This window comes from Chiloscyllium punctatum, chromosome 37, assembly GCF_047496795.1.
Source record: "Chiloscyllium punctatum isolate Juve2018m chromosome 37, sChiPun1.3, whole genome shotgun sequence".
Taxonomy (NCBI): Eukaryota; Metazoa; Chordata; class Chondrichthyes; order Orectolobiformes; family Hemiscylliidae; genus Chiloscyllium; species Chiloscyllium punctatum.
Window position 1 is genome coordinate 39,723,028 of NC_092775.1, and position 23,869 is coordinate 39,746,896.

At 39.3% G+C, this 23,869-nt stretch overlaps 1 protein-coding gene across 1 annotated transcript in view; it reads right to left on the reverse strand.

Annotated features, from left to right (window-relative positions):
* The window catches only part of prex1 (phosphatidylinositol-3,4,5-trisphosphate-dependent Rac exchange factor 1), a 230,505-nt gene that overhangs the window by 56,487 nt on the left and 150,149 nt on the right, over window positions 1–23,869 (reverse strand). Inside the window, exons 19-24 of the mRNA XM_072556629.1 lie at window positions 21,859–21,944; window positions 15,435–15,571; window positions 13,526–13,709; window positions 11,013–11,179; window positions 8,719–8,880; window positions 6,482–6,692 (exon numbers count right to left, since the gene is read on the reverse strand). Coding sequence (XP_072412730.1) covers window positions 6,482–6,692; window positions 8,719–8,880; window positions 11,013–11,179; window positions 13,526–13,709; window positions 15,435–15,571; window positions 21,859–21,944 — 947 coding nt within the window. The remainder of the gene's footprint in view (window positions 1–6,481; window positions 6,693–8,718; window positions 8,881–11,012; window positions 11,180–13,525; window positions 13,710–15,434; window positions 15,572–21,858; window positions 21,945–23,869) is intronic.

Below are 23,869 nucleotides of genomic sequence, written 5' to 3' on the forward strand. Positions count from 1 at the left end.
TGAAGGGAACAAGTAGCAAGCTCGTGGGTAGTCCCAAGTATGTTTACAAGGTTTTGTGAACTTGCCATCAGAACTTCTGTGTTTTCCCTCCAACAGAAAATGTAACAGCTGGAACCAACAACCAGAACCCTAACTGCAGGTCTCTTAACTGATGGATATGTTTGAATTTCTTGCACCTCTAACCAGAACTGGTCCAATTAATTGTCTGACATCGACAATAACAATACATTTATGCCTGGATAGGCTGGTTCTGTTCAGAATCATTCAATTTTCAACTTTTGATAATTAACTCCAGGTTGCAAGAGTAGGGAAATGCTTCTGAAAGAAAAACAGCATCTAATCATATCCAATGTTTAATAACATGTATAAGTTTAATGATGTTATTGCACATGATTTGGCTTTGAGTGGTCTTTTAGCTATTATTCAAGATCATGTTCAATAAAAATAGCCAGTAAAAAGAAAAAAACTCAAAAAGATCATATTTTCCTCTAACAAAGATTTACTTGAAATCATATTTTCCATAAAATTTGATCTTTAAAAAAAACCTATCTTCCATTTCCAAGAAGTGTTTCCAAGTCCATTTTCATTTCTAACACATGGACAATTAACAAGCTGAGGATGACTAATTTTTTCCCATTCATCAAGATTTATTCAACAATTAAGCATACGGTTTTGCTGCAATATCGGAGTATAAAGCTTACCTTCTGTTGGAAGTTTGTAACCTACAAGCTGAAGGTCCAATTATAATACCATAAACATAACCAAGGAGAAGTAGACTATTGAATTGTGAGCCTGGTCCACCATTCATTATATCATGGCTGATCTGTATTTTAACTCTACTCATTATTTTGGCTCTTATCAATCTACATTCGTATCTAGCAAAAAATCTATCAATTTCAGATATAAAATCGCTCATAATATATCACATTTTTATCACCTCCAAGGAAAACAGTTTTTGATTTTGGATAAAACATTTCCTACTCAAAATGCAGTCGCATCTACATTGAGAAGATAAAACACAAGCAAGAGAACTGTATTATTGTACATCTCTAGTCATTCCACAAGAGTGATTCACAGCTTACTGTTGAGCTTACTGTTACAGCCCACAATTGAAATAAGGCTATCTGACCTATAATTGTTTCCCAATTTCCTTTGTACCCTTTTTAAATAAAGGGACCACATTTGTATTCTTCCAGTCCTCTATCACTTCGCTTGCATTTAGAGATATTTGAAGAATATCCCTAGGAGTACCTACTATTTCCTCCCTGGCTTCCTTGAACATCCGAGAGGGCAATCCATCTTGCCATTTTGATTGCCCATCCCACTCTGGTCTCAACCTGTTTCAATAAAACTCAAGGAATAGCACATTGTATTTTGACTCAGTGCTTTACAACCTTCTGATAACACAGTGCAATAATGTCAGGTCATTACCATTGCTCTCATTTCCTGCAGACATCAGGGACTGACAATAAAACATTAAATAAATGATACAGCACAGAAAGGGACCATTCAGCCTGTCTTGCTCATGCTGACCCAAAGATGCCATTTCTAATCCCATTTTCCTGCACATGGCCCATAGCCCTGCAGTTGACAGCAATGAAGGTGAAGATCCAGGTACTTCTTAAAAGCACTCAGGGTCACAGTCTCCATCACCAACTTAGGCAATGAGTTTCAAACACTCACCACCCACTACATGAAAAGGTCTTTCCTCTCATCCCTTCTAATCTTTCTGACAGTTGGCTTAAATCTATGATCCCTGGTTTTTGAACTCACTGCTAAGGGAAACAGGTTCTTCTTGTTTATCTCTCCCCCTCATGATCTTATATACCTGAAATCATGTCACCCCTCAACTTTCTCTGTTCCAAGCAAAACAACCTCAATCTCTTCAATCTCTCCTCGTAGGTACAATTCTCCAGCCCCGGTAACATTCTGATAAATCTTCTCTGCACTCTCTCTAGAGCAATCACATCCTTCCTGTAATATGGTGACCAGAATTGCATACAATACTCCAGTTGTGGCCTCACTGATGTCTGCCTCTATACCTCTTCCAATGAAGGACAGCATTCCATATGCCTTCCTTACAACATCTGTACCGCTAACATTACAGATCTATGCATTTGCATGCCAAGATCTCTCACTTCATCTACCCCTCCCAGTACATTCCTGTTTATTGTGTATTCCCTTTTACTGTTTGACTCCCTAAATGCATCACCTCACACTTATCAGAGTTGAACTCTATCTGCCACTTTCCTATCCACTCCACCAACGCATTTATATCATTTCAGAGCTTACAGCTCTCTTCTGCATATCCAGTACAGGGCCAATTCTTGTTTCTGCAAATTTCCCAATTGTGCCCGCCATGTTCAAGTCCAAATCGTCAATGTATAACACAAACAGCAGGGGTCCCAACACTGACCCTGCAGAACACCACTTGAAACAGCTTTCTATTCAGAGGCAGCTATCAAACATTTTGATCCTGTTGCTATACCAAGCTTGGATCCAATTTGACACATTACCTCTATCCCATGGGCATTTACTTTGTTGATCAGTCTGTTATGTGGGACCTCATCAAATGCCTTACAAAAATCTCTGCAGACAACATCCATTGCATTACTCTCATCAATCGTCCTTGACACTTCCTCAAATAATTCAATCAAATTTGTTAGGCATGACCTTACATTAAAGCCAATACTGATGAACCCATGTCTTTCGAAGTAACAGTTTATCTGATCTCTCAGAATCAGGTTTGATTCGAACAATTTGCCCACAATTGAAATAAGGCTATCTGACCTATAATTGTTTCCCAATTTCCTTTGTACCCTTTTTAAACAAAGGGACCACATTTGTATTCTTCCAGTCCTCTATCACTTCGCTTGCATTTAGAGATATTTGAAGAATATCCCTAGGAGTACCTACTATTTCCTCCCTGGCTTCCTTGAACATCCGAGAGGGCAATCCATCTTGCCCTGGTGATTTCTGCCATCATACATTGTTACTCCCTCGCTTGCTACCCTGGGCCACATTCAATTTCTGTAATTGTTGTAAATCTGACACATATCTAAATTCATTCAGTTCTGTTGAAATGTCATCAAAATAAAATCTCTTTTATCTTCTAGATGTTATTTGACCTATTCAATATTTTCAACATATTCTGTACTCAACATCTAATTTTATGTAGGAGAAAACAGGACTGCAGACGCTGGAGATCAGAGTCGAAAGGTGTGTTGCTGGTAAAGCACAGCTGGTCAGGCAGCAACTGAGGAGCAGGAGAGTTGATGTTTTGAGCATGAACTCTTCATGAGGAATGAGGGGCTGGCCCAAGGGGAGGGATGAGAGGTAAATGGTGGGGGGGGGTGGGGGGGTGTTGGGTCTTGGGGGAAGGTAGTTAGCTGGGAATATGATAGGTAAATGAAGGTGAAGGGTGATGGTGATAGGTTGGAAATGATGGTGGAGTGGATAGGTGGGAAGGAAGTCGGATAGGTAGGACAGTTCAAGATGGCAGTGCTGAGTTGAAAGTTTGTTTCTGGGATAGGGTGGGGGGGACAGGAAGTGAAGAAACTGGTGAAATCGATATTGATCCCATGTGGTTGGAGGGTTCCAAGGCAGAAGATGAGGTGTTCGTCCTCCATGCGTCAGGTGGCTCGAGTTTGGTTATGGAGGTAGCCCAGGACTTGCATGTCCTTAGCGGAGTTGCCCTCCTCTCCAACCTATCACTACTACACTCCCCCCCACATTCATCTACCTATCACATTCCCAGCTACCTTCCGCTCACCCACCATGCCCCGTCCATTTATCTCTCAACCACCTTGGGACACCCCCTCATTCCTGATGAACAGCTCATAGTCGAAACATCAACGCTCCTGCCCCTCGGATGCTGCCTGGCCTGCTGCGCTTTTCCAGAACCATACTTTTCAAACTTAATGTTGTTTGAAAGGTAACTAAAAATGTAACATTTGGCACAATGCAGACCACACAAGCTATGATACAAATTGAATGGGAAATGTGAACTTGGAGCACTTTTATCACATCTTGATGATACGAGCCATTTCAAAGTACTAAACAAAAAGGCAAAATGGATTTGGGCAAGGGAACAAACCAGAAGGATAAAACAGGCTAAAATTGAGCACACAAGGGTATAGGACAATAGCTCCAGGATAATAAAGGCATCTTGATCTATCATGTATAGTAAAACAAAGGAGTTATTCTAAAGTCAAAGACGGCTAGGTAGAGCTGGACAAAAGAAGAGATAGGTAGCACAAGTTTGTAAGCCAAATGATGCATCCTTCCAGAGGCTCAATGCAAAAATAGTTGCATGCTATTCAGTGTTACAAACCCAGAAGGACCAGAATTAATCTCTATTTGATTTAAACATTAGCAATAAAAACAGTATGCATTCCACAGTCTGCTCATAAACTGGCCACAAAGAAACTAAAAATCATCTGTTTCTGATCATTATCTATTGACACCTGCTGGAAAACCATGAAGTGAGGGATTATATCAGATGAGAGTGTGGTGCTGGAAAAGCACATCAGGTCAGGCATCCGAGGCCCAGGACCTGCATGTCCTTGGTGGAGTGGGCATCCAAGGAGCAGGAGAATCAATGTTTCGGGCAAAAGCCCTTTATTAGGAATGAGGCTAGTGGGCCGAGGGTGCTGAGATAAGGGGGGGGTAGGTAGTTTGGAATGTAATAGATACATGAAGGTGGGGGAGAAGGTGATAGGCTGGAGAGGAGGGTGGAGCAAATAGATGGGAAAGACAATGGACAGTTTAAGAGGGCGGTGCCAAGTTGGAAGCTTGGGACTGGGTTTAGGTGGGGAGGGGAAATGTGGAAACTGGTGAAATCCTCACTAATCCTGTGTGGTTGCAGATGGATCCACTGACACTCTCACCCGATTGGCTAAACTGGTCCTCACCCTTAAATTCTCCATCCAATCTTCCCACTTCTCCCAAACCAAAGGGGTAGCCAGGGACACCCACGTGCACCCCCAGCTATGCCTGCCTCTGTTGGGTACGTGGAACAGTCCATCTTCCACAGCTACACTAGCACCATCCCCCACCTTTTCTTCCATTACATCGATGACTATATCAGCACTACCTCATGCTCCCATGAGGAGGTTGATCAGTTCATCAAACTCACTAACACCTTTCACCCTGACCTCAAAATCACCTGGACAATCTCAGACACCTCCCTCCCTTTCCAGGACCCCTCCAGCTCCATCTCCAACAAGTGACTAACCACAGACATCTACTACAAACCCACAGACTCTCACAGCTACCTGGACTCCACCTCCTCCCATGCTATCTGTAAAAACACCATTCCTTATTCCCAATTCCTCCACCTCACCTGTTCCCAGGATAACCAATTCCATCTTAGAAAGTCCCAGATGGCCTTCTTCTTCAAAGGCCACAATTTCCCCTCCCACATGGTCGATGATGCTCTCCAGCACATCTCCTCCACTTCCCGCACCTTCACCCTTGAACCCCATCCCTCCCAACGCCACAAGGACAGAATCTTCCACCCCACCGAGCTCCATATACATCACATCATCCTCTGCCACTTCTGCCACCTTCAAACAGACCCCACCACTAGGAATATATTCCCCTCCCCATCCCTATCAGCGTTCTGGAGAGACCATTCCCTCCATGACCCCCTCTAGCCCACACCCCATTCCTGGCACCCTCCCCTGCCACTGCAGGAAATGCAAAACCTGTGCCCACACCTCCCCACCCCCCCAACTCTGTTCAAGGCCCAAAAGGATCCTTCCACATCTGACAGAATTGACCTTTACTTCCACTAATGTCATTTCCTGTATCCGTTGCACCTTATGTGGTCTCCTCTACATTGGGAGACAGGATGCCAATTTGCAGATGGTTTCAGAGAACATGCACTAACCAACTCCACCGCCCCGTGGATGAACACTAATTCCCCCTCCCACTCCACTAAGGACATGCAGGTCCTGGGCCTCCTCTTTCGCCAAACACTAACCACCCGATGCCTGGAGGAAGTTCCCTCATCTTCCGCCTTTAACCCTGCAACCACGCGGGATTAATGTGGATTTCACCAGTTTCCTCATTTCCCCCTCTCCCACCTTATCCCAGTCCCAAGCCTCCAACTCGGCATACCCCTCTTGACCTGTCCATCGTCTTTCCCATCTATCCTCTCCAACCTATCAACTTCTCCCCAAACCTTCATCTACCGATGCATTCCCAGCTACCTTTCCCCAATCCCACCTCCCTCCCATTTATCTCCCAGCCCTCCAAGCTCACAAGCCTCATTCCTGATTAAGGGCCTATGCCCGAAACGTCGATTCGCCTGCTCCTCGGCTGCTGCCTGACCTGCTGTGCTTTTCCAGCACCACTCTCTGATCTCCACCATCTGCAGTCCTCACTTTCTGTTAATTCAATTCATTCAACAGGAATTTATTGTATTGTAATCATGAATTAAATAAACTGAAATTTTCAGATAATAATTTTCTATTACCTTGATCCTGCTCCAGGCCGAGGAAAGAATTTTTTCGACCAAAGCGTATACTGAAAGATCTTCCCAGAGAGGTAGTATTTTTTGGACAGGATACTTCAATGACATTAATATGACAGTTGCTTGGACAGAAGTCCGTGCTGTTTAATGGGTGTAAACTGGTTGAAGCTTGCTTGAAGGAGGGCCATGCTTTATTTTTCAACTCTTGGGCAAACTAAACACAACCACAGAGAAGAAATTTAATAAAAGGTACCATTGTGAACATTCGCTATATGATTCTACAACATCAAAGATTTAAACAAAAGATAAGCAGTGTGCTCATCTTCAGGTGCCAGGGAGTATGTGCAGGCAGCACTTTGATGATGATGAATTTAGTTCCCTTCAGTTCAGAATAGAGCTTGTTGATGCACTTGTTGTTTTCTGGGATTAACCATTCAGCTGCAATGCCTGTGCTAGCTCTTTCAAAGACCGAGACACTAAATTCCATTCCTGCGTCATTGCCCAAAACCTTTCATGTTCTTTCAAATATTTTTCAAAATTAATTTTGAAAGAAAATATGCATCTGCTTCTACTGCTATGTCTGATAAAAGTGGTTATTTTTGAATAAACCTTCTTCCATAAAATGAAACCATGGAAAATCATATTTTAGATACTAAGTGGATACAGCAGTATGTAGTTTATTTAATTGGGGACAGAGATTCCACTGCTCTTGTGCAACAGTATTTTTAAGAATTTATGAAGATTTTCCCAGCTAACTTCAAAAGTGCTTTTACAATGCCATTACAGTTGGCAACCAAAAGACTTTTCTTATTCCAATATGACAGGAGAATAGGGCTCCTGAACCAGACCTCATTTACTCCAAATGCTTTTCTTTCTTATTTTCTCGTTGTTTTCTTTCGTTTTTCTTTTTCTTTACTTTTTTCTGCAAGGAGCTCAGTTGTGGAGGCAGAGGCAGCAGCAACTGGAGGGTCACAGCTGGGAATGGGGTGGTCAGCCATGAGCTGGTTGGCGTGTTTGGTTAGAACTCTGGAGGTCAGTGGTTTCGCAGAAACAGCTCAGGGCCTGGAGTGGCACCAGGTGGAACTCTGGCAGCTTGTGGCAAGGCAGCTGCTGAGCGTGGATGGTGATCGGCAGCGAGAGGGCAGCATGGAGGCCTGGGGATTGACAGATGAAGCCCAGCGCAGGGGAGAGATGGAGACCAGAGCATGGGAGAGATGGAGCCCTTGTAGGGAAATCAGAGGATGGAACATCTGCAGGACCATGGCTAAAGAAGGACCTTTGTAATTTGGAACTTTTAACTTTAACTCTTATTCTCTACTTTATACTGACAAGAACTATAATGTTGAACTTTTAATTTAGGTCTTTATTTTTCTCCTTTTTACCTAAGATTTTGTACCTAGATTCCTTGTACCTAAGGTGGCGGCGTGAATTGTGACATTGTAAACGTTTCCCTATACTCCTGTATCCCTGTACTTGAATATATGCGACAATAAAACCTAATTCTAATTCTCATCTCAACATATTGCAACATTTCTCTCACTATTAGAATGGAATCTCTCAAATATTGGTGAAAATCTTGCAGCCTCACTTAATGAAAACAGAAATCGTGTTACAATAAATGTGTAGCCTTTTAGTTTTCAGAGTGAATGAGAAATTAGCTCGGCTGTAAGTTGGCAAGTTCAGCTCCAGGCATCAATACTGTAAAGAAGTTAATGAACACACCTCCAACCAAAGTCAAAAATAACTCTAAGAAAACTAAAGGAAAATTTGAACGAATTCAAGAAGTTATTTAACCACACTGAACAATGATAAGAGTACACCATTGCAGAATCTTTCGGAAAGTGCTACTTCACCTATTCAGATGTTAGATTAGATTAGATTAGATTAGATTACTTACAGTGTGGAAACAGGCCCTTCGGCCCAACAAGTCCACACCGCCCCGCCGAAGCGCAACCCACCCATACCCCTACATGTACCCCTTACCTAACACTACGGGCAATTTAGCATGGCCAATTCACCTGACCTGCACATCTTTGGACTGTGGGAGGAAACCGGAGTACCCGGAGGAAACCCACGCAGACACGGGGAGAACGTGCAAACTCCACACAGTTAGTCGCCTGAGGCGGGAATTGAACCCGGATCTCTGGCGCTGTGAGGCAACAGTGCTAACCACTGTGCCATCGTGCCGCCCAGATTCTGCTCAGATTCTATAATTCAGCAAACAAATTTGTCATATCTACCTTCAAATAGTTGGAAATTCTCTGGCCAATGGTATCAAGCTTGGTCTCACATAGATGGCTGAATTCCAATTGAGGCTTAAAAATGAGAGAATTTCTAGACGATATCAGTCCTCTGCAATTCTTTACAAACTGACGGTCATCTGCTGCTAAAGCTTCCAAAATCTAGCAAAATAAGTAGCGTCAGTTAAGGTGGTATTTCAAACAATGAAAAAAAGCTCTTGAATATGTTTTCATTATAAATATGACATATAGTAGAGTTCTTCTTTGCCAATAAACAAATGGGATTTCCCTACTTATCAATCAAAGCTACCTCCGTCAGCAGGAATATAATTTAGGCTGGCAAAACATGAAAGCAATGGGATACATGCAATTGCATCAAATACAAAACAATCTGGCAAGACCATCAAACTCATCCATTTCCTCACACAAGGAAACCACAAGCTAAAAGCTAGTGATACTAAATTCCAGGAGGGTTGCCAATGTTTTTTGGACATGTTTCAGGAGATTTGATAACTGGTGTCTGCAATGTTACTGCCGTTATCTTTTAAAGGTTGGGCCTCATGCAATGAAGTATCTTTGCTTATGGTTTTGCATCAGAAACAAAACAAAACTGCAACTTCTGGAATCCAAAGTAGACAAGCAGGAGGCTCAAAGAACACAGCAAGCCAGGCAGCATAAGGAGGTGGAGAAGTCCATGTCTTGGGTATAATCCTTCTCCAGAGCGATTCCTGAAGAAAGGTTATACCCAAAATGTCAACTTCTCCACCTCCTGATGCTTCCTTGCTTGCTCTGCTCTTCCAGCCTCCTGCTAGGCTTTGCATCAGCAGCTGTGGTGCAATACCTTGAGAGAAGCTGAATCAAAAAGTGGGAAAGGGACTTGTAGAATTTGGGGGTGGGGGTTGAGGGCAGGATCATGGTGCAGAAATCAGAGGTGGAAAGATCTTTGATTCAGGCAATAACAAAGAGTAGCTCAATGAAATTGCATCGATAATTAAGGGACAACACTGCTACCATTCAGACTCCCCTCATGACAGAAACAGAATAATTCATCAATGCTCTGTACAAACAGACAACATCTTTAATTGTAATTTTTAATAAAATGAGTGTAGTGTATGTCTGCCAGACTGATTCCTGGGATGGCAGGACTGATGTATAAAGGGGGACTGGAGTAGTTCAGACTATATTCACCGGAGTTAAGAATGAGGGGACAGTCTCTAAAAATCTATAAAATTGTGACAGGACTAGATAGGACAAACAAAAGAAGGATGTTGGAGAGTCCAGAACCAGGAATTACAATTTAGGGATGGAGACTGGCAACATAGGATTGAGATGAAAAGAAGTTTCTTCACCTAGAGAGTGGTGAGCCTATGAAATTCTCTGTCACAGAAAGCAGTTGAGGGCATAATATTGAATATTTTTAAAAAGAAATTAGATGTAGCTCACAGGGCTTAAGGTATCAAAGAACTGGGGAGAAAGCAGCAATAGGTTACTGAATTTGATGAGCAACCATAATTATATTGAAGAGTGGAGAAGGCTCAATGGGCTGAATGGCCAACATCTACTCCTATTTTCTTTGTAATTGCCTGCCTAAAGATGTTCACCTTATAAATGCAGCGAATAAGGTTTTGTGCCATTTTCACAGAGTACACTGCCTTCACTTTAGCATAGCATCTACATTTCCACACCCTTCTCTGGCTTGGGTTCCAAGTAAAGTCTTTATGAAATGATTTAGCTTGGCGCTACACAATTTTCTGTCTTGCTTATTCCTTCTAGAATCCACTTTCTCAGCCAAAAAGGTGGCTAATTCATTTCCACTCGGCCTTCCTTAGCATGGATTAACTCTTAGTGATGACAAATGTTGACTTTAAATTTGAAGGCATTTAAAAGAAATATACTAAGTGGTTTAGTAAAATGCACCACAACTATAGACAGAATCACTTGTTTTAATAACAATTTAAAATTGAACCACCCTCAGTTTTCATAATTCCAAGTTAGTCTTTGGATGTCAAAGATAGTTAGTATTCAATCTAAATCAGTTAAATCAAACAGCATTGTGTTGAGAGTTTGGTGATGGTCCCTGAAATTTGATTTGTAGACCTACTTGGATTTGTTAAGCTACTATAGTTAGTAACCTGAAGTGGAGGCTCTGAAGTTTAAATCCTTTCTTAGTATGTTATCTTTATGATACAAGCCATTGTTGCAATTTATAAAGTGATGTTTTCTGATAATGGAAATAAAATTTCTGACAACATACATGAGAAATCATACTTTAAATATAATTAAATAATCTATACCTTTGCAGTTAAATTGAAGCATCCCTTCGGCTCCACCATTTTTTCCTTGACGTGACATTTTATCCCAACTGTACTGACATACTCATAGATAACACCATGCTCTAAATACACATTATCGACAGTCATGTTGACATGAGAGGTCACCCCATCAATGATCGGCTGCATATCTACAAAGATTGATAAAGGATTATCTTTAATGCATTAAATGATTGACAGCCTGAAACAAGCTCGATTGTTCACTTGTTAGATTTACAAACTGCAATCAGACTTTGACTTTTCTTACAAGCAATTCCCCTTACCTCACTGGAAACTTGTTCAAGCTTAGGGAGGTAATTACATTTACAGAATTAACCAGAGCAAACTGCCCTTATTTTGGAAGCTAGCTATCATGGATTTTTTTAAATGCAAATCTAGACAGCCCTGTATTGTTAGAGTTAAAATGATCCAAGAAAAAAAAGATGCCTCTGATCCAAAAAGTTAATTGCCCTGGAGCATTAACTCTCAGGCATTTGCCGAAACAAGAAATGACCTAATGTAAAAAAAATTAACTGATTGTCATTCTTGGGATCAATGTTTTCTCTAAGATGTGGACAAGCATCAAATGTATTGGATATGAAAAAAAAGGCCATTCACAACTTAGCCAGTTTGTCTGGAGAAATTTTGAACATAATATAACTTGTGAACTGTATATTGTCCATTCTCAAAAAAATAGTGCTCTGAGGAGTTTGTAAGGGACTTAGTACCAAAAAAAAATTAAAGAAAACATTGCTTGGACATTCTAAAATGCAAAACATAAAACAAATTCTTCACTTTCTATAATTCCATCTTCACCCACATACTCCTTACATAGAAATTTCACATTTTAATAAGTAAAAATAATTTTAGTTCACTAAAACTTCAGAGAAAAATCAAGAATGGCAATTATTGAAGTTAAAAAATTGTATGATATTTTAATTACACAGAGTGAATTTTGATGGAAAACAGGCTATTTAGAAAATGAACATGATTTACATTTTTACATGTATGGATGCAAAACTGACAGTGGTCATTGCAATGAAAACAGCAAGCACTCAGCAGATCCTGCAGCCTTTGTAAAGAGAAAAACACAGTTAATCTTTCAAGTCCAATATGACTCTTCTTTGGAAAATACCTGCTGGCTTTCTCCAGTATCCTGCTTTTATTTCAGATCACCAGCATTCGCATTACTCGGTTTTTATTTGAGTGGAAATAGCAAGTCAAGTAGATGATTCAACTCCCAAGAACTCCAATAGATGGCCTTACATTAAATAAACAAATCTTATAAACATTTTTCACTCCGTACCAAGACAGAGGTCACCATCTCTCTCCTTATCTTCATAATTCTCTAATGACAAAATAACATGTCCAGGGAACTGTGTCAATAGTAAGGTTGCCAAATATCAACCCCCAGGCCTGCAAGTGACAGTCACCTGCCAGCTGACTGTGAAATTACATACAGTCTTGAAATTGGCAGTCAGCCAAACCTGCTGAAAAGGAGTCCTCCCTTCCCAGCTAATTTTACATATTGCACCAATTGCAGTTAGCTGCGAGAGATGACATTGCATGCAAGCATTGCATGACCATATTTCCCACAGAAAGGATATGCAGCTTATAAGTGAAAACAGAAGTGGTATCCCTATCTTCCTTTTCACAGTAGCTGTGAAGGGTGACAGAACATGAAAGCCATTACCAAGGTATTTGACCTGTTCAATTTTCATGGATCAGTGCACAATACATTTACACTTCCTAGAGCAAAAGTGAGGACTGCAGATGCTGGAGATCAGAGTCAAGATTAGAGTGGTGCTGGAAAAGCACAGCAGGTCAGGCAGCATCCGAGGAGCAGGAAAATTTATGTTTCCGGCAAAAGCCCTTCATCTGGAATAGGCAGACAGCATCAGTGGTTGGAGAGATAAATGGGAGGTGGGCGAGGCTGGGGAGAAGGTAGCCAAGAGTACAGTAGGATGAAGTTGGGGATGAAGGTGATAGGTCGGAGAGGAGGGTGGAATGGATAGGTGGGAAGGAAGATTGGCAGGTAGGACAAGTCATTGGGATGGTGCTGAGCTGGAAGTTTGGAACTGGTGTAAGATGGGGGGAGGGAAATGAGGAAACTAGTGAAGTCCACTTTTCTGGTGGAAATACATTTCCTAGATACTGGTCAGAAAATATCAATGGTTGCCAGGTGAACTTTGATCTGATAAGGCTCACAAGTTTCATGCACAAATCTCATACGGCATGACCATGTTTACATGGAACTCTAATTTGTTTGAAGCTAGTTGCTTAAATGGAACCAGAAAACCCTTCAACCTACTTGGGTTAAAGCAAATTGAACAGAAATTATTTGGAGCCTTCTACATGGATTGTTCAATGTAAATCAATTTTAAACTTTGCGCGCTGGATATCTTCAAAAATAAATCAACAGAGAACACATGCAAGATTTCTGTTTAAAAATATGGTTTAAGCAAACAGGTTCCATTTGTAATTAAATCATAACATACCAGTCTCCTGCTTGCTCTCAGTGATATGATCACATGGCTTTGTTTGATTGGCTGGAACATCTAACAATTTGTCATTCATTGACAGATCGGAAATACTGTAAACACTATTTGTGTTGACTTTTGTTTTCATCATCTCATCAACATCTTCAACAGTCCTATATATCCACTGACTTGAACGTGTATTCTTGAGAAATGAGAAAGTGAGAAGTATTAGGATTTCTTATGTTACTCATTAGAATTAGACATTTTAAATTTGTTCAAGCCAACTAACTTTTAAAAGAAGAAACTTAGTGTTTTGGTTTATTTTATTTTACTGGGTAATGCTCTTAGTATTTGCAAGAGTTGAATCTTTTCACACAACTGATTGAGAAACCAGAACTTAGGATTATTCAATTGTTTGCAGTCAAACCAGAGTTTCAAATACGAGAAACAAGAGGAAATAAAAGATTAAAAGTAAATTACCTGGGATTTTAAACAACAGATTTGTTTTGGGAGTGGTGGTGGGTAGAAAAGGGAAGAGAAGAAAATATTACTTTTATTTCATGCACAAATATTGGTATCATTTTAGCAGCAACCCATGAGAATTGCAAGTATAAATATTCATGCATCATTCTAATTACAACCACAATGTGATTGTAATTAGAAAACATTAGAATATTTTCTGATGCAAACAGTTGTAATTAAGATTGCTGGATTGAATAAGTTCGCTCTCTATAAAACATTTCAAGTCTCATTCCATAGCTTGAGTAGAAAATCAAGCTGACACTCCAATGCAATACAGCACTGTGTCATCTTTCGACATTACGCCAAGGTCAGATCTGCCTGCACAGGTGAATGCAAAGGATCCCATGACATTATTTTGAAAAGAAACAATGCAAGTTACTCTTGGTGCATTGGCCAATATTTAAGTCTCAAGCAACAGGACACAAAAACTGAAATTAACTGGTCATTATTGTATTGGTTTTATGGGAGCTTGCTGAGCACAGGCTGCTTGCCATGATACAATGGTGTCTACATTTCAAAACTATTTTATTGATTTGTGACAATTTTATCATATAATTTCATTTTCACACATATTCTTTAAGCTCTACCGATTGAAGATATTACTTATTGTTCCAGACACACTGACATACCAATTCATGTGTACAGGCTCATCCAATCAAAACAAGGGAACATGACAAGGAAATTCATTATCAAATAGACTATAGAAATATACAAAGACATACTATTTCCCATAACTGGAAGCTCAATAGGGCATTCTCTTTCAATTACCTTATGTACAATTGTGTATAATTAACAAAATATGACATACTTTGTGGTTCTTTTGCAATCTCACATTTATATAAATTAATACACAGAACAGCATAAAGTACAAATTAGCAAATGCAGAATTAATGGTGATTCTTTACATCAGTACCATTTCATGCGAATAAATTCAACTTGTCGTTTCTCACAGCTCTTTAGCTATCCCGGAATCAAATGATTTCCACACTTGACAAGACAAACTAAATTATCCCTTTCCAGTCTTTAGTTATTCAAAGACTTTAGAAACACTAACAACCAATTTGAGTGGTTTGTTGGTACTGTGTCACTTCTGATAACAACAGTGCTACCTCGTCCTTGGTAATCACTAGAAGTACTGCAGCCTGGTTGAATTACTTGACAATGTCACTTTCTGAGTTTGAGGCAGCAGTAGTGCAAGTCACTTAACACTGAAAATGGCCAAGATCCTACAATTCCATATCAAGTAACATTATGGAGGAACACCACCAGGAAGACTTATAATTTAAGAAGGTAATCCTCCATCATATTAATTTATTTATTTAAGGTGATACAGTGATGAGACAAAAAAATCAACATTAAGTTAGAGTAAAAAACCACAATTGGGTGTGATAAAATTGTGACTTACCAGCAAATGCTGTGGATTATTTCTGTATGCACTGAAGTGTTCAAGTACTTCAGTGTAGTTTTCTTTGCTAACATTGTTCCCGTTTACTTTTAGAACACACTGGCCAGGCAGAAGTCCCGCTGCTGCAGCCCCAGACCCTGCACAATAATCAGAATTTTAGCATCTTCTTACAATTAATTTATAGACTACAAAATTAAAGCTGCATAATCTGATAATAGATATTGGAAAGCACTGAATTGATAGCTTATGCTGAATTACAGCTCTTAGCATTTGCCCAGGGCAGTCAACCATCAAACTGGATATGGAAAATCCTTGCAATTAGATGACAGTATACTGGGAACTGTGCACAAGTAATCCTGATCCGTGTTCTAATGCTCAGAGAACATGGGTTCAACTCCCACCACAGCAAATTCAACAAATAAAGTCTGGAACTATAAGCTAGAGTTAGCAATGATAGCCATGAAATCATTATCAATTGAAGTAAAAACCCATCTGGTTCATTAATATACTGTCAGGAAGGAACATTGCAATCAACCTTGTCTGGCATGCACAGCTCTTCAGAACCACACCAATATGGTTATCTATTAACTTTCCTGTGAATGGCCTAACAAACCATTCAGCCATTAAGGGATATCAGGGATGGGTAACAAATGCTCGGCTTGCCAGCAAGGCCCACATCCCAAGGAAGAATAAGGAAAAGCATAAAAATAACTGAGATTAAACAAATATTGAAAAGAAAGTTTTCCCATCTTTAGATTTCCTTCCAAATACACTGTCCACAGTCTAATACATAAAGTGCATTGTATAAGCTTCACTACCCATACAGAGTATTCCCCATTATCAGCTAGAAATCTTTTGTACTATAGAATATCAATGACCTCTTACATTATTATTTCACAGTTAGCAAAGTACCCATTTCAATTATATACACGAAGTGCTGAGTTTAATAGAAACAGAAATGAACCACAATTAAAAGATTGTGGTCAACTAATCAATGAATGGAAGAGAGTAAATCTTTTCTTTATGTCACCTTGTACATTGAGCAGTACCACATTTGAGCCTAGTCAATCTTCTCACAATCTTATCCACATTTCACATGCATGTACTCACACACACACTAGGTGGAGAAAGAGGGTGAAATCATAGCATATTCACACTGTACCCATAAACAATGCTTGAAGATTAGATCCAGTGTGCAGCATTTTTCACTTCCTCACTTTGTTTGGAGTACTTGATATTCATTCATAAAGATGCAATGTTTAAACTTATGAGTGTGAGAAGAGTGGAAAGATAGAAAAGGGAGAATAGACAGACTGACAGCTGCACATTTTCTAGCAAGATGGGACATCATGACTGAACTTGCTGGGAGTTTGTGTGAAATCTTAATAAGGTAAAGATAAATTGTCTATTCTGTAAGGTTACCCACATGCTTTGTAATAACCCAGAACAGAATATGTTTACAGGGACAGGACATGAAATTTGAAAGTGACTGCTTTATACCGGAAAGCCCCCTCACCCACAGCCAAAGACTTTAGTCAAAGAATTATGTTGAAGTACACAATCTTCTGTCACTCTTTGCACCCACTGTTTACAAGTTTTGCATTTTTTTGGCAAAAAGAGATTTGAAGCATATGGTTTTTAGTCAATGGTTCTGGGAATCCTAGCATTTACACATAAATAGCTCTTACCATAATCACTACGTAATACTTTTTCCTTTCCAGTATTCTGCAATGTCCTGTTGTAATCCATTGCACAAAGATTTAGCCTACAAATGATTCACTTTGGTTAAATTGGAGAATCGGGCCAGGATTAGCTCCCAAAATTTTCAGAAAGAGCACACAGTAAACAAATAACATAAAATTGACAATTTTGGAGAAGCATGTACATGGAACTCTAATAGTACAATTTGTTGCAATATACAAAGCTCAACCAGTTTCCCTTGAGCGTTCAGTTTCCTCTCAAGTGATCAGTGACAAGCATAGACAACTAGCTTGGGGAGCTTTCTTTTTCAGCGTAAGTTGCTGATGACAAGTGAAATTATTTCACAAATATAGGAAGGAAATGGGGTGAAGTATTTCTGTCACTAAAGGATCAAATCAAGACAGTAATGAGAAGTGATGTTAGCTGAGAGGATCAATTTGTGGAATTAGCTTTAATGGTGATAAGGAGAAGCAAGGGAAAGAAGTAATTCATAAGAGTGTGGATCCGTATAACTTGGACACAATAAATTGGTAAAGGTAGTGTTGAGGATGACTTCCTAGAGTGCATTCGTGATGCATTCTTCAGAGAAAACGTTGGTGGAAACAACTGGAAAATAGGTTATTTTAAACTTTATAATGTGTATTGAGGCAATGTGAATTAATTATCTCAATGTACAAGGATTCTCCAGGTAAGAGTTTGAGGATGAGAATATTATGAATGAAATGAATGCCTTAAACTTCAACTACAAAGCGATGAAGACAGATTTGGTTCAATTAGACTAGGAAAATAGTGAAAAGGTAAGAGAAAGGCAGTAGCAGACATTTAAGAATCATTCATAACCATCAACAAAGTTAAACTCCACTGAAAAGAAAGACATGATAAAGATAAATCAACTTAGCTAAATAAGTTAATCAGAATCGTATGAAATTGTAAAAGGCATACAATGTTTGAAGATTAGTGATTGGTCAGACTAGTGCAATGTTAGAAATCAGTGAAAAAAATCAGTAAAAAATGAAGCATGAGAAATCAGTACCTAAAAACTAGCAAGGAATTAAACAATGACAAAAGGTCTTCTAAGTACATAAAAGGAGAGAATAGTCAAGGTAAATATTGGTTCCTTGGAGGATTAGACTGGGGAATTAATAATGTGTCACACAGAAATGTCAGGGATTTAGTAGAAATATTTCATATATGTCTTCACTGTAGATGACTCTAAAAGCATCACAAGAAATGGCAGAAAATCAAGGGGGAAAACAAGGGAGAAATTTAAAGCAGGACTATCACTGGAGAGAAAATAGTAGGAAAACTATTATAACCAAAGACAGATAAGCCCTTAAACCTGATGGCCAAGCAATTACAGTTGAAGAAAGAAGTGGCTGTAGTTTCCCTAAATTCTGAAAAAATTCCAGGAGATTGGTAAACTATAAAAGTAACGCCCCTACTCAAGAAACAGGAAATGGTGAGCAAATTAGCCAAATGTCAGTCTTTGGAAAATGCTGGAACCCATGACTAATGTGGTGGCAGGGAATTTAGACAAATATAAAACCATTTTGACTCTGCCTGCTTGTATGAGGTAATGTTTGCCAAATTAATTCATATTTCTTTGAGAACGGAACAAGCACAATGGATAAAAGCGAGTGGGTAGGTATAGTGTGCCTGCTCTTCAGATGCTGCCTGACCTGCTGTGCATTTCCAACACCACTCTAATCTTGACTCTAATCTCCACCATTTGTAGTCCTCACTTTCGCCTACTGGATACTGTTACCTCACCAATACATACCAAGTCAGAAGTACATTGGAATAAAGCAGACTTTTGACAGTGTACTTAGTACAAAGTTGAGATCCTATCCATCATTCGTCAAGAACATCAAAAATGTGTTCAAACAAGAAGAAAAGCATTTTAAAGCTTCTCTAAATTCTCATTTGTAACATCCAATATTTCTGCTACTTGTAAAACATCTTTCATTTTTCCAAAAATAAAGTCTTAGCACCTCCTTCTCACCTGCATACAATTACGTAATTCTCTGCAAGTTCAAACTTCTTTATTGATCAAAGAAAGTTAAATCGTAGGTCATCATTCCAATGCTTGTAAGTTCAGGTTCACGCAATTGTAGAACTATAAAAGCTGTATTTTGAGCTTTCTGTTGAAGTGCTGAATGAATGCTTTTTTGGAAACACTAGAAAGCTAGTGAAAAAAATGAGGTAAATCATGTTGAAACTTGCATTTACTGTGGATTGTGAGAAAATGATATGATGTGTTGTACTGTGTTATAGTTCAGGTCAGGAATTTGTCAAGTGGGTAAACATACCAGGACAGAAGAAAAGACAGAATGAGAGGGAGGAAGTAAATGAACTCAAGAGGCAAGGTGAAGGAATAATCTGTTTCTATAAATGTCTTAGCTGTTAAGGTGAGCCAGGTCGGAGCTTGTGTGGACTCGTGCTGCCAATTCACCAACGTGAAATTGATCCTATGTTCTTCGAATGGAGAGGGGGAGGGGAGAAAAAACTCATCTCATAAAAGCGCAATGTTAAGAACTGTAACTGCAAGCTAAATGCAATCCTTTCAAACTCAAAGAATTTTGCAGAATGTCAGCTAAGCACAGTTCCAGGTTTCCAGGATCCTATTAGAACATCCACATTCTAGTGGGGGAGAAAGAATGGCACTATGGCAGCACGTTGGTTGAGATAAGGTGGGAGGACTTGGGTTCCTCCTGTATGAGTTCTCAGGGTAGGAAGTAAAGCATGAATGAAAGTGACAATCAAAGAAAAAAGCAAAATAGAAAGCAAGCATATAATTTGACCCTCCATCTCCATCAGTCCCAGATATGCTCACACAGCCTGTGCAAATATTGCTGTATCCCTATTCAGAATTGCATCCACTTGGTCACAAGACAGTACACCATATGTGTAACAAGAAAAAGATTAATGTATTTCACTTTACTGCTACAAAAAGAATGATTTGTAAAAGGTTGTCAAAAGAAATGTTAAACCTAAAATAAAACAAATAAAGCAACTAACTGATAGACCCCAACTAGCATCCAATTTAAGATCCATTTGACACTGTTCTAAGTACATACCCTGTAAATATCCAGGAGCAGATTTTACAGTGCCAGTCGTGGCAATATAGTCAGCATTCACCATGACTGCGTGTGGTAGAGACCCTGCAAATTTCAAAGGTGCACACATGTGCATGCTTTTTTATGGCACATCTACTTCAGATTGCAAGTTTTTGCTGTGGATCTTCATGTGACTGAATGGGCCAATTCGACCCAAATGTGGGCACATGAGGAAGGACATCCCATGAGACAATGAGGTTCCAGGTGCAGAATTTGCTTTCTATTCTTACTTTTGCAGACATCATATTTTTTCATCATTTAGGTATTTGGATCCAAAGTTCAATTGACAACTTGTTGTCATTCTTAGCAAGTGGCACCCAACCACTAATGTCAATGCTGCCATGCTTCAATGTGAAACTCAGTCTTTATCACAATTCCTTTGTCCTCCCATTTGTACTTGGTTTTGCAGGAGTTTTGACAAAACACTTTTAGAACTAACTTCAAGAAAGATACTAACATTTGTTTGACAAGTGTTTGAATCGAGAGAATACAGTGGAGATACTGTTGGTGGAATTTCTCGTGCATTCCCATGTATCACTTATATACAATTCAGATCTCACTGTAGTACAGATTGCAGCGACGATATCTGCTCCATATACTCAGACTTTTGCTGATTTGCAGAGGTCTTCACTTTCAAGCACTTATTGAAGTGGTTGGTTGAAGGCTGAGCAAAGCAACTGCTCCGGTGTCGGATCGCCTTGGCAACAGTGGCTTTTATTCGCAAAATGGCTGCCAAGGTATGGAAACATATTGGAGAGTGCGTCTTTCAATATATATGGGAGGTGAATATTTGACTAACTAGTTCTGTGTTCATACGTGATAGAGATCACAGATCATATATGGCAGGCACTGTGGGTCAAGCCAATGCTATTCCTGAGTGCTCAATACTTCAAAAACCAAGTGAGGAATCAGTGTGAATTTGGGCTAATTGCCCATTAATTCTAAGTTAATTGCTCTATTAAATTTTACACCACTACTTCAGGTTTAAGAGGCTTCATTTCAATTTGCAAATAAGGAGACCCACGTCATTTTAAAAGCTAAAGCAGACTGATTTAACATAATCTTTTTAAAATCTGATAGAACATGTAGTAAAATCTATGACGTTTTGATGTTATTTTACACTTCATCAATTTTTCAAATTCAAAACTAAGTTCACATTTTAGTTTTTTTACTATCTAAAAATGTTATTTTCCATTGCAATTTTAGAATATAATTGTCCATTTAAAAAAATGTTTGTGCTATACCTTTTTACTGTGATGCTTTTCTTTTAATTCAATTTTTAACTTGCTATGACTGCAGGCCATGCCTACAATCACCTGCCTTTTTTGCTACACTATCCTGTGCAACTGGGTATTACTGCAACACATGCAATTCTCCTTCCATACAGTCAAGTCCTAATCACTGGGATGGTGGTGGTATGTCCATGCATTGTTTTATTCAACGTGAAAAGCACCGATCATGTTATTAGCGGCCATTTCTTTGTGTAAAATTACATAGCATATAATAATCATCTGTGAATATTTATAACAGCTAACTGTGCAACTGAAGACAATATTAACATCAGATCTGTAGAATTCAATGCTAATTTCCCGACTTGCACGTCTTACCTTTTAGAACTGCATGAACAAATGGTGGGGCAGCTCCACGTATCTGAAAGCTTAGTCCTTCCAAAGAGTCAGGAACTTTGATTATTCTGCATCAACATGGAATATAGATGTTGAGTAACTACATTTAGCAAGTTGATCTTAACTTTGTATTTATTAGCATAGTCTCACATTTTGTAGCTAGTCATGAAACCGACCGTACTACCACAAATGTGTTAAAAAGTGCAACAAATCAAATCAGTCTTATTAGCAAAAATGACATTCAATGCATAATCACAAAGCAAGACCATAAGTGGGACTTGCTGTCATCATTTATACTAGAACAAAATCACAAATTAACATTGTGCATTTTTAACCCAACTTTTCTAGCATCCTTACTTCAATTATTTAAAGAGAAAAACCAGGTGGATTTTTCAACAGGCATGCAGCCTGACTATCCATTCATGAAAAATAAACCACAGTCTTCTATATTTATCTTTGCTTAATTCCACCCTTAATTTGCTAACTTAAATAAGTTAGCTCCTAACTGCATTTGGGCATCATTTATCTATTACATCCTCTCCCAATAACCACACTTAACTATTTTCACTCTGAGAACCCTGGTCTCAAGGACATCAGTGAGACAATCAGATATGACTAAATATTCCAATGATAATTTTTATTCTTTATTTAAATAGGCCTAGAATAGGTAGTCTACAACAGCATGATAATACTTCAAAACAACATTTGCTGCTCTTGTCCTTCTAGATGGAAAAGAAATCAGACTTGGAAAGCTGTTGAATGCAGCTTGACAAGTTACTTATTTGCATTTTGCAGATGACACACAATGCTGTAACTGTGCTCTAGTGACAGAAGATGGGAAGATCCTGGATTGTGACCACCTTCCTTCATATTGTTGAAGCTACTCTCATCCATGTAAGTGGAGACAATTGCATCTTACCCCTCACTGTGCCTTGTTGAGGGCTTTGAGGAGGCAGGAGGTGAGCTGCTTGCCACAGCCCTGGTAGCCCTTGTATGACTGGTCTAATTCAGTTTAGGCTCCCTCTTTTACAAACATGTGAACAAGGAATAAGAGTAGGCCCCTTAGTCCTTTGAGCCTGCTCCATCATTCAATACAATCATGGCTGGTCCAATCTGTACCTCAACTGTACATCCCGGGACACTCCATCCCTTTGCTAATCAAGAAACTATCTATCTCTTCCATAAAATTATTTAAATATTGATAGTCTTTTGAGGAAGGGAATTTGAAAAAGTCTCAAACCTCAGAACATTTTTTTGCTTGTCTCTGGCAATCTCTTATTTTTAAACTATGATACTGCGTTCTAGATTCTCCCACAATAGCAAATCTCCCTTTTCAAATCCATCTAGTCAAGTCTCTTCAAGAATTTTGCTGTTTATAGATTAGATTACTTACAGTGTGGAAACAGGCCCTTTGGGCCAACAAGTCCACACCGCCCTGCCGAAGCTCAACCCACCCATACCCCTACATTTACCCCTTACCTAACACTACGGCAATTTCACATGGTGAATTCACCTGACCTGCACATCTTTGGACTGTGGGAGGAAACTGGAGAACCCGGAGGAAACCCACGCAGACACGGGGAGAACGTGCAAACTCCACACAGTCAGTCGCCTGAGGCGGGAATTGAACCCGGGTCTCTGGCGCTGTGAGGCAGCAGTGCTAACCACTGTGCCAACGTGCCGCCCATGGCTGAGACAAAAAAAAAGACTGAAACTTGAATAACTGCTAAAAGGTGTGATAATTTTCAATACTGTCTTTGAACTTTGAGACCTGACTTCAATTCAGAACCCAGCTGGAGGGATGGAATTTTTCTTTATAAAAGTTTGAAGGGAAAATTATGTAAAATTTGCATTGAGCTTATGGTGGCACAAGTAGAAAGTTAAAAAAAAACGCAGACCAGCACAATTGGGAGTTCTGTGCAACACCGCTGTTATGCTTGGCTAAATTTGTTTGTTTTTAACATAAGGTATAATTAATCTAGAGGTTGCAATA